General features: G+C 32.8%; 1 protein-coding gene and 1 long non-coding RNA gene across 7 annotated transcripts; both read left to right on the forward strand.

Moving 5' to 3' along the window:
- Positions 1 to 1,026: 1,026 nt before the first annotated feature.
- LOC106341349 (CSC1-like protein RXW8) lies at positions 1,027 to 6,122 on the forward strand. Of its 5 annotated transcripts, none has more exons than XM_013780132.1 (12): positions 1,027 to 1,194; positions 1,753 to 2,127; positions 2,226 to 2,372; positions 2,510 to 2,573; positions 2,689 to 2,898; positions 3,433 to 3,621; positions 3,724 to 4,022; positions 4,151 to 4,427; positions 4,694 to 4,969; positions 5,071 to 5,304; positions 5,382 to 5,559; positions 5,644 to 6,122. In XM_013780132.1, exons 2-12 carry the CDS (start codon positions 1,847 to 1,849, stop codon positions 5,784 to 5,786), a joined length of 2,298 nt encoding a protein of 765 aa, XP_013635586.1. In that variant the 5' UTR covers positions 1,027 to 1,194; positions 1,753 to 1,846; the 3' UTR covers positions 5,787 to 6,122. The 5 variants fall into 5 exon arrangements, with proteins under 5 accessions (XP_013635586.1, XP_013635584.1, XP_013635585.1 ...); XM_013780130.1 differs by having other exon boundaries at positions 1,771 to 2,127; XM_013780131.1 differs by having other exon boundaries at positions 1,799 to 2,127.
- Positions 6,123 to 6,529: 407 nt separating this feature from the next.
- Positions 6,530 to 8,575, forward strand: LOC106341353. 2 transcript variants are annotated; one of them, XR_001269614.1, is made up of 4 exons: positions 6,530 to 6,739; positions 6,851 to 6,957; positions 7,349 to 7,414; positions 8,100 to 8,273. It is a non-coding gene; the product is annotated as an uncharacterized LOC106341353 (long non-coding RNA). The 2 variants fall into 2 exon arrangements; XR_001269613.1 differs by lacking the exon at positions 7,349 to 7,414 and having other exon boundaries at positions 8,100 to 8,575.
- Positions 8,576 to 11,550: the final 2,975 nt, after the last annotated feature.

Genomic DNA, 11,550 nt, shown 5'->3' on the forward strand with positions numbered 1-11,550 from the left:
TCTAATTAATTTTGTAATTATAGCTAAAATCATGTAGAATTTTATATTAAATTTGTGATATTAATTTAATATAATACTTTTCAATTAAAATTTTGATCCTTAACCAATAATATATTTCAATTCAGAATTTTATATAACATAATACTCCCTCCGTTTCATAATATAAGTAGTTTTGGCTAAAAGCGCGAAGATTAAGAAAATTATTATGTTTTTAAAAAGTATTTTATAATAAATAGGTTAGATATAATTTAACCAATAAAAAATAAGTCTATTTAATTTGATTGGTCACACTGTATTCAATAAATGTAAAAGTTACCTAGAAATACGAAAACCACTTATATTTTGAAACAAAAAAATTTCTCTAAAACTACTTACAATATGAAACGGAGGGAGTATAAAATATACTATCACCGAAAATTAAATTAAATTATTGTATGTGAACTTTAAAATTGTTGTATTTTAAAATATTATATTAAACAATTAGTAATATTGTAAATATTACAATTAGTCACTTAAAGCAAATAATTATGTGTGTACGAATAAAAATAATCACCCGCACAATCTAGTTGTATATTAGATAATTAAAAAAATTAAAATATAATTTCACGTTTTGAAAATGTGGATCGGAATCTAGTAGAGATATTAAATCTAACTTTTAATGTCATAAATTCATGCGTAACCCTCACTGCTAGAAAAACACATGAAAGTACATATGATACCTTAACCTTCCTATTTTGTCGCCAGTCTTAACTAACACTTGAATGTTGGAAGAAAAAGCGTCACGCAAATGATTATGGTACACACGTGTGATTATCTTACCCACGTATTAAAATCCAACGGTCGTAATAAGTTGGACCATAGAGTAGTCGCTCTCACATATCCATGCATCAACCGTTACCATCTTGACACGTGGCGTGATAGTGGCACCCGCCTCGCGCCGGCCACACAGCGTGGCATTCCTCACCTAATAATACTATTGCATTTTTCATTTATTTATTTTTCATGTTTCGTTTAAGATATGAACTGGAACAACGCGAACTCCTCGCGGGATTGGAATTGCAAAGCAATTTGGTGTCATTTTTATTCTTTTTATTTTTTGTTTCTCTTCTCTGCGAGTTCTTAGGGTTTCTGTATTCTCTCTCGTTCTGTGATTGATTTCTCGGAAGTCAAACCAAAGTTTTGGCGTTTCTCCGTGTAAGTCACAGCGAAGATCTCTTGTTTCGTTGTTTCACTTGGTATTGTTTTTGGATTCGATTTGTTTTCGCTCGTTTTCTTCATGGTTATGTTCCTCTTGAGAATCAGAATCTCTGTGGCTTTACTCGAATCTGGTTCCTCTTATTCATGGTGTTTTCCTCTATCGTAGTAATGCTTTGATGTTTAGGCCATATATCTCAAAACGTAACAATGGAATTTGTGTCTAATAAAGGAAGAGAATGTAGTGTGTATGGGGGAAACAGAAATTGATTACCTTTGAGATTCGGATCTAACAGCATTAGTGTTGTAGTCTAGGTACTGCTTATTATTATGTATTAATTAATGTTGAGATTATTGTTTATTAGATCCTTTAAGATATGGATTTTAAGCTAAGCATAGGCAATAATTGAGCCTATGTGGTTAGTCTGTTTATCCCCTTGGTTCCTAGCTTGAAAGTTGACTACTTTGGATTCAACATACACGTTTGTCCAATTATGAGATTACTCTCTCCCCAATTAAGAGTTCTAAACTTCGTATTTTTCTGACTTTTCCTTACAGTTTCTTTGCGGATCTAAGATCCTCGTACATCGGGCTGATTGAATAGGCTTATGAAGTTCTTCTCTGCCTGCAATTTTAGTGAGGAGGGATTGAGATGGAGATTGCAGCTCTTTTAACATCTGCTGGAATCAACATTTCGATATGCATTGTGCTTCTGTCACTTTATTCCGTACTTAGGAAACAGCCAGCCAATTACTGTGTCTATTTTGGACGAAGGCTTGTTTGTGGAGGTGCTAGACGTTATGATCCTTTTTGGTATGAGAGGTTTGTGCCTTCTCCAAGTTGGCTGGTCAAAGCATGGGAAACTAGTGAAGATGAGTTATTAGCTGCTGCTGGCCTTGACGCTGTTGTTTTCCTCAGGATGGTCATTTTCAGGTTACTGCAAATTCTCCTCCCCCAAATGCTTTTTCTTTAATTGTTCTTCATAAATATCACAACTGTTTTGACTTTTTTTCTTTTTCTTTTTCTTGCAGCATTCGTATTTTCTTTATTACTGCTGTTGTTTGTATTGCCTTTGTGCTGCCTGTAAATTATTATGGCCAACCGAGGGTGCACAAGGAAATTCATTTGGAGTCATCCGAAGTGTTCACTATCGAAAATCTTAAAGAAGGTTCAAAATGGTAATCGTGATTTTGCCTTAAAATGTGTAGCTTTCGTCTATACCTTTTTCTCTGTGAGGAATTCTAGTTCAACGTTATTCTATACAAAGTGGCTAAAGTGCTGATCTTTATTTTTTTGCAACTTTTGTTACTCTTAGGCTGTGGGTTCATTGTCTTGCACTGTACATTATTACTTCAGCAGCTTGTCTTCTTCTCTACTTTGTGAGACCTCTTGTACTTTGGTTATCTCATCCATGCTTATTGTTTTACTCTTGGTTCCTCCGTTTTAATAATTTTTAGTTTGCGTTTCCTCCTCTTAAACATCTTTTTACTGTAGGAGTATAGGACCATAGCCAAAATGAGGCTTGGACATATTACTAGTTCTGCCCCAAAGCCAAGTCAATTTACCGTTCTTATCCGAGCTATTCCATGGCACCCTGAGCAATCTTACAGCGACACCCTGAGCAAATACTTCACAAATTACTATTCATCATGCTATTTGTCCCACCAGATGGTTTACCATAATGGTATCATTCAGAGACTGCTGGTATGTACTCTCATGGGGCCACTTAGTGGCCTGTTTCTTTTGTTGCCTGTCGGTTTTTAAGCTCTTTTTAGGCTGCAGCTAACCTCTTGGCTTACCTTGTCAGATAGATTTTTTGTTATAAACTTCTGTTATTGCTTTTTGTGAATATGATTTGAAAATTTTGCCTACGTTGTGTTTCTTCTTCTTCTTTTGGTATTCAATTTGGTTAATAACTTTCGTAGTTCGTGCAGAGTTTCATCGTTCTGAAGTATAGTGTGATGATTAGATGTTATAAAGGGTTATGTATTTCATAAATACATGCAGAGATCTATGATCTTACGTAGAACAGTAGATATAATGGTTAAATATAGTTTGAGTATCAGCTAAAAGGGTATATAGTTTAGATTCATATTATCGGATATAAAGGATCTTCTTGTTTGTATCCTAACTGTAGCGCTTCATTTGGAATCAAAACAAAAATAGTTAGAAACATATTTGAGATGGAACTTCTTTATTATAGAAACATATTAAAGATTAACACAATTTGTGTCTCAGCATGATGCAGAGAGGGTGTGCCTGAGTCTAAAACATGTATCTCCTGAAATCAGTTGTAAACCGAGTTTGACTCCATGTAACTTTTGTGGAGGACCTACAGCCACAAATTCGTTTCATATCCTATCTAATGAAGGTGACAGTGTGAAAGGAATGGAGCTTGGTGAGTTGACTGTGACTACAACAGAGCAAGTAATAATTCTTCTGACTTTCCCTGATCTTAGAAGTAACACTGCTTTCTTTGTGTTGACGTCATAGTTAACTAAAGCCACAAAATGTTCTCCTCATTTGCAGGAACGTCCAGCTGCTTTTGTGTTTTTTAAGACACGTTACGATGCACTTGTTGTTTCAGAGGTTCTACAATCATCAAATCCTATGTTATGGGTGTCGGACTTAGCTCCAGAACCTCACGATGTGTATTGGAGGAATCTTAACATACCATATCGACAACTTTGGATACGGAGAATAGCAACTCTTGTTGGTGCAGTTGCCTTCATGTTTGTGTTTCTTATTCCTGTGACCTTCATTCAAGGTCTGACTCAGTTAGAACAGCTGTCTCATGCATTTCCTTTTCTAAGAGGTATCTTGAAGAAGTGAGTACTCTATTTACATTTAAAACCATAAGGAAAGTAATGTTAGAGATATAAAATTATATATGTTCTTAATTGGTTTTAACTTTTAACATCTGTAAAGTTAATCAACCATTCAAACCATTTTGCAGGAAGTTTATAAACCAGGTCATCACAGGGTACTTACCCAGTGTGATACTGATTCTGTTTTTCTACGCCGTTCCACCACTGATGATGTATTTTTCAGCCTTGGAGGGATGTATATCACGGAGTATAAGGAAGAATAGTGCATGCATCAAAATCTTATATTTTACCATTTGGAATGTGTTCTTCGTGAATATTTTATCCGGGTCTGTTATCAGGCAACTGAATGTCTTCTCTAGTGTCAGAGACATACCTGCACAACTTGCAAGAGCAGTGCCGACACAGGTAATATACATTTCACAAAAAGATAAGTATTTGCCAGTGTTTAAGCTTCTACAGTCACTTGGAGATAGTTTGGTTACATTTTGCCCAGATCAGTTTGCATGTAGTGTTCTCTTGCACATCGATAGACCATAAACTGGAGAATACGTAGGCCAGTGGAGGAATTACACACATCTCGATTTATAATTTGAGCACCTCACATGTTTATTCTTTATTAGATAGAAAAATCCACCGGTTCTAAATATGGCTTCAATCGTTGACATATGCAGGCTGGCTTCTTTACGACCTATTGTTTCACATCTGGCTGGGCCAGTTTGGCTTGTGAAATAATGCAACCTATGGCTCTTATATGGAATCTGGCTGCAAAAGCTATTTCAACGAACAAGGATGAGTCATACGAAACACTTAGGTTCCCATACCATACCGAAATTCCTCGGTTGCTTTTGTTTGGGCTCCTGGGTTTCACCAACTCAGTCATAGCGCCACTTATTCTACCGTTTTTGCTGATATACTTCTTCCTTGCATATCTAATATACAAAAATCAGGTAAGTCTGCAATCCATAGCTTCTCTGATCCCTCTTACATAATTATCATTATGGACTTGTATTGCCAGGCTCATGATCTTTTGGATACTCTCAATTTGCAGATACTCAACGTGTATATTACGAAGTACGAAAGCGGTGGAAAATACTGGCCTATCTTTCACAACACAACAATCTTCTCACTGATCTTGACACAGATTATTGCTTTGGGTTTTTTCGGACTAAAGCTATCAACGGTTGCTTCGGGTTTCACCATACCGTTAATTCTTCTCACTCTGCTCTTTAGTGAGTATTGCCGGCATAGATTTGCGCCAATATTCCATAAGCATCCCGCTCAGGTTAGATCAAAATATGACCAAAAGCTTTTATGTCCACACTATGTTCGGTGCTTGCTAAATCAGTTTCTTTCTTTCAGGTTCTTATAGACATGGACAGAGCTGATGAAATGACAGGAAAGATGGAAGAGTTACACAAAAAGTTGCATAGTGTATACTCCCAAATACCATTACACCTTCAGAAATCATCCAGCAACGGTGAAAGCAGTACTCCTTTCGCAAATCAGGAGTTACCAGATCCTGAGAAATTGAAGCCAGGTTTGAATTCAGACCATTGGTTTGTTTGGTTTACTTGATTAGTGTATGAGAGATTTAACATTATTTTCTTACTTTGTTGTGCAGAGGAAGGGGACGCCATAGCTAAAGAGTTATGGGGCTTCCAGGGCAATGAATCTGGTCAAGAACATGACACTAAGTCATGTCCCAGTGCTTCTTCACCAGAGCATTTAACCCCTAAGATGATCGAGCTCCACAAACGGAACTAGAACGTTTAATTAATGATTTGAAGTGCTATTCAATTACTGGGGCTCGAATTCATTAAAGTGCGGTTTAAGCAGAAGAATTTTCTGTTGAAGAAGCTCAGCTTCTAAAGGAGCCAATGGTAAATGGGAATATACTCACTGACTGAAAGAAAGATAAATGGTAAAAGTTGAATTGGAACGTTTTTCATTTTCTTTAGTTGAAACTCCTATAAATTCTGTAGGAGTAAATTGGAGAAAGCATGTAGAGTCTTCTTGCTTAAAGATAAAGCTGTACATTTTATAGTTGTTGCAAGAAGAAATGTATTAGTACTCAACTTTTCTCAATAGAATAATTAAGAGCAAAAGAGGAAAAGAGCAAAAGTTCTCTTCGTACTTCTGATCTTAGTTATTTTGTAAACATAGACTTAAGTTAAAATTTGACAAAAAAAAAAGACATAAGTTAAAAAAAAAAAATATTCAGCTTAAGTTGAAGAAATGAAGATGAATATACTACTCCCATGATCTTGGTTATTTTTTTCTTCTTTCATTAAACTTAGAAGTAGCACTGCTATATAGACTCCATCAAAGTTTCCAAAGAAAAAACTAAAAAAACATTTAACTTTAGTCAATCTATTTATTATTATAAAAGAGTGTTTGTTTCACTCTTATGAAGCCACGTAGGATGCTATCTAGATAAGTCAGTTCATATTATTGTGACACGTGTCCATGCAATCCGCGTTGTTTCATTAATTTTTTCGTTGCTTGATTTGGGCTTCTGATGACACTAACATTTCGATAGTTTTATGGTCTAAAGCCCGATAGCCCAACAAATTAAACCCTAATCGTGTTCATCTCTGTTCTCTGCTCAGCGGCGACCTCTGAACTTCACACTGAATCTGAAACGGTAGGAGTTATCGTGGCTTTGAATACAGGCTTAGCTTGGTTGGTTGAGTCGGTGGACCTGCGAGTATAAATAGGTCAGTGTTTCCCTCATCGATCTCATCCTCTCTTCATATATCTTTTACTAAACTTTCTTACAACACAAACTGCAACAATGGTGGCTTACCAGACCTTTTTTCTGATGTTAGCACCAGTCATTGTTCCGGTACGGTCCTCTCGCGTCTTCTGCGATTCTGGGAAACCCGAGGGGGAGGATAACTGATGGGATTGGACATGCTCCTTCTTGATTCAAAAGGTTTGCGTCCTAAAAGTCCATCGCCTTCAACTCTTGATAAATGATTCAATAGATAAAGGATTGATTGTGATGTATGGAGCTGAATATGCGTTTCCATTAGTTCATGGTGTTGATCATGAACTCCCTTACCGCTATATAAACATCTTCAGCTGTTCTTCTGCTGATCTAATACGTTTAGCATACATATTCATATGTCCTATTTATCATTCGCCAAGAAAATGATGCTTACTGTTCGAATGCTAAATAGCTGAGCTTATCATTTAAATTAATTGTTTGATTTGGTTAATTTATTAGAAAAGAAATGCAGATCTGAGGGAGAGTATAAGTATATGATAGTGCAATTGATGTGTCCTGGTTTTTGCAAGTGTTCAGGAGTTCTTTTTTTTTCCAGGATTCATGTTCTTCTGTTTGTGCTTCTGAACTCTTATGTTGATCCAGTGTACAAAAGACTATGGAGGTAATTTGATCAACACTCTTCTGCATTTTAAAAAGTTGCATATTAGTTGATCATTTTCTTTGATGTCAATATGTTATAATCCATCAACATTGGGTTGAAATTTAGTAGTCCAACATGTTGATCACATAGAGAAAACACTGAAGTTTGAACTCTTTTTCCGTTGTTTTTACAAGTATCCATTGTTCATGTATATGAATGATAAAAATACGCTCTGGTTTACTCTTGGTTTCTTACCGTCGGGAACATTCTTTCAACCCTTACTATGACCATTTCACCAATAAATTCAATAAGTTTATGTGTTTATCTATTTTTCTCCTATTGAGTGTTGCTCCGCATATCATTTTCATCGCAAATGTCAATTCATGCCCACTAGACACTGTAATTGACTTAAGATTATATTATTGATTCACCTTTTCCCTTAACATCATGTATTTGAGGTTGATGAAAATAACATGATTATAGTCACAGGGGCCAGGCCCTGATGCACGCATAAGCGACATAAGTCTTTACATTTTTACTTTCCCCATGTGTTTTTCTCTACAAAATTTGAAAGCTAATATGCATTTAACTACATATACTACAAAAAGGCTTCAAAATATATTTTTGGAAGTTAAAAGAGTTTATTTTTATTAGCTTCAAACGACAGTTTCTTGCTTTTTAACGCTTCTATATTAACTACTTGCAGAGAAGGTAGCCAGATGTAACAAGGTAGCAAGATGTAGCGCATGGGTGCATGATCAGCAATGTCACCAGGTGATATAGCTTTAAAGGTGTGGCGGAATAGGTTTTCTAAGCTTCATCTCAACTTCTCATCAGCACTTCCATCATTTACCAAACAGATTTATGGGCCTACCAAAAATAGACAAGCTTTGCCATTTCTGCTACTCTTCGTTTACATGTACAGTGTGGTATACAGTGTGGTCGGAGTTGGAGAACAGAGGTAGCAGCTGCAAATACTGAAGGAAGCTGAGAGCTTGACATCTTGAATGACATCGACCTTGATTCTCAAGTTATAATTTCCATGCCTTTGTTCAAAATAAAATATAACTAATAGTGTGTTCTTTTCTATTTTTTTTACTTAGCGGCCAAGATCAAGGATTTCGAAAGAGTTTTTTTTTTTTGTATCTAAAGACCTGCGATGTAATGTAATATTTTTATCCATTACTATATTCCAAACTTTCTTTACTTTTTTTCTTATAATAAGTCTAAATCTTCTTTGCTATAAAGATATAGACATTACAAGATGATAGAATCACAGAAGGCATAAACAAGGGTTTCATTTAGTTTTAAAGAAAGTGGTAAGTACAATAACAATTTTCAACTTAATGTCTTACAGTCACAAAATTTTCATCATAATTTTGTAATATGTGACGTTGTACTTAATTCTGTATTAGACAGTGTCACTCAGTTCTCTATAATTGTAACTTAGCTTATAAGTATTTGGGCTTGATTCCATTTTCCTAAATATTGGTTTACTAATTCTTGGTTAACATTTTCCACTCATTTATTAATTGAAATATTTTTATATAAAACTACATAAACATTTTTAAAAGTAAGAAATGTATTATGAATATTTTTTTCCAAAAATAAAGATTTTGTGTGTTTTCACTAACATAAATATATATTTACAAACATGTAAATTTGGAAAATGAAATTACTTACAGTAACTTTACACAATTAGATAAAATAATTTAGAAAAAATCATATAAAACATCCCATATTAAAAATGGAGGTATATCAACATGTGAAAGAGATTATGTGTTTTCGAATCATTTAAACTTGTTTGTAAATCACACATAAAACATACCATATTATAAATGGAGGTATATCGACATTAAAGTACAACAATTATATTTTCGTGAAATTTTATAGTAAAATAAGTATATAATTTGCAAATAGATGCAATACACACTACTACAATAAATCATGAACACATTAGTTTTTATGATATAATTTTTTTGTATCAACATAAATATTGAAAAAAATAAAAGTTACATTCTGAATTAAAAAAAAAAGCTCAACCACTGTCTGACAAAAAATATAATATAAAATAAATTGATAAGAAACATATAAGAGTAAAATGAAAATTATAATATTTAAAATAAAACAAACAAAAGTTTTATTAGAATGTTTTGTTTATAGTAATGAGAATGAATATTATATTAAAACGCAAAAAGTAGTGATAAAAACATTATATTAGATAAAACTTCTAAACTAAAAACAAATTTTGAATGAAAATATAACGAAACAAAATTCCCGCGCGAAGCGCGGGCTTGCCCTAGTATTCCTATAAATCCATAGATAATAATATGACTAGTTTGAACCCAACAGCTACATATGAGGGGATTGCAATTTCAAGAGTTATTAAACGATTTTATATAATAGTGCATTGGTTACAACCATATGTATTTTCATACTTATGATTAATTAACTATTAAATGTAATAGTGGTTTAACAATTAAAACCATATTACATAATTACAAATACCAAAAATATATTATCCTAATAAATAAATAATTAGTTTAGTATAATTAGTAATAGTACTAAGTTTCGATAATTTTCTGTGAAGATTGCTATTAGATTAAAAATTACTATGTGATATATATATATATATATATATATATATATTGGAAATTAATTAAAAATTTCCAAGAGTATTTTTGCTGAGTGATTTTATAAATATAAATTATGATATGTGGTTCGTAAATATCAAATATATTCATATCAGGTGCATACATACTAGACCTGAGACGGATCGGGTATCCGAGCAATTTTAAGGTATCCGGATCCTTATCTGGCGGATCCATAATTTTACTATCCTTATCCGGACTTCTCGGATATCCGGATGTCGGATATCCTTCTAAAAATTGTAATATCCGGCGGATATCCGGATCCGGATTTGAATCCTTAAAATAAATAAAAAATAATATCAATATATATAAAATATTAACAATAATTTAAAAACAAAAATATATATAATGTTTTTAATTATTTCTATATATAATATTACAAAATTTACATAAAATTTATATATACTATTATAAAAATGGAAGTATATTAAATAAAATTAATTTTTATATATAGATATTACTATTTTTGGAATAGTTATTAATAAAACTTACGGATCCGGATACCCGGACTAAAAAATTAAAATATCCGGATCCGGATCCGGATACCCAGATTAAAAAATTAAAATATCCGGATCCGGATCCGGCTTCGACGGATCCAACATTTTACTATCCGGATCCGGATTTGGTCCCTCCAAATATATTGATTTTGGGATCGGATCCGGATCGAATCTCGGATCGAATCCGGATCGAATCTCGGATCGAATCCGGATCTCGGATAAAAGTTCCAGGCCTAATACATACATCTTGTGCGGAGTATTATATGTATACCCAAATGTTTAATTTTCTATAAACTTAAATTTTTAGATTATATATAGATTTTAAATTAATACTAAAAATTATCTAACTTTAATACTTATATTGATAGTTATGTATTAAAATTTGTTTTTCATCTTTTTGTTTAATCGGTGTAGATCTTGGATCCAAAATTTTCTAATAATAATTAAACCATCATAAAGCAACTTAGGTTTCAAATCAAGCGTTTTTTGAAGTTGGGGTCGAAAAGAATCTATACTAATAAAAAAGATCTTTTGAGGCTCCATCGAGCGTCCACATCAGCAAAAATTTTTTTTTTTCGAAAGATGACACGTGGCATAAAATATAGTTTTACATTTTAATATTACTAATTTTCGAAAATTATAAATAATATGTAAACAACAACATAAAAAATGGAAAAACTACATTAAACATATGTAAAATTACTATTTTTCACTTAAAAAAAAACGGCTTATCTCCATGATGTAACATTACCGTTTTATAAAAAAAACAAAAAACATTATATATAATTTAAAAAATAATAAATATATGTAAACATACAACATAAAAAAATGGAAATACTACATTAAATAGATGTAAGATGGCATAAAAAATGGAAAAACTACATTAAACATATGTAAAATTACTATTTTTCACTTAAAAAAAAACGGCTTATCTCCATGATGTAACATTACCGTTTTATAAAAAAAAAACAAAAAAAATTATATATAATTTCGAAAATAATAAATATAT

This window comes from Brassica oleracea, chromosome C4, assembly GCF_000695525.1.
Source record: "Brassica oleracea var. oleracea cultivar TO1000 chromosome C4, BOL, whole genome shotgun sequence".
Lineage (NCBI taxonomy): Eukaryota > Viridiplantae > Streptophyta > Magnoliopsida > Brassicales > Brassicaceae > Brassica > Brassica oleracea.

Coding starts and splice junctions, on each gene's coding strand:
- LOC106341349 (XM_013780132.1), top strand. CDS start 1,847: ATGGAGATTGCAGCTCTTTTAACATCTGCTGGAATCAACATTTCGATA. Junction 2,373..2,509: donor CTTAAAGAAGGTTCAAAATG/GTAATCGTGATT, acceptor TGTTACTCTTAG/GCTGTGGGTTCATTGTCTTG. Junction 5,305..5,381: donor TCCATAAGCATCCCGCTCAG/GTTAGATCAAAA, acceptor TCTTTCTTTCAG/GTTCTTATAGACATGGACAG.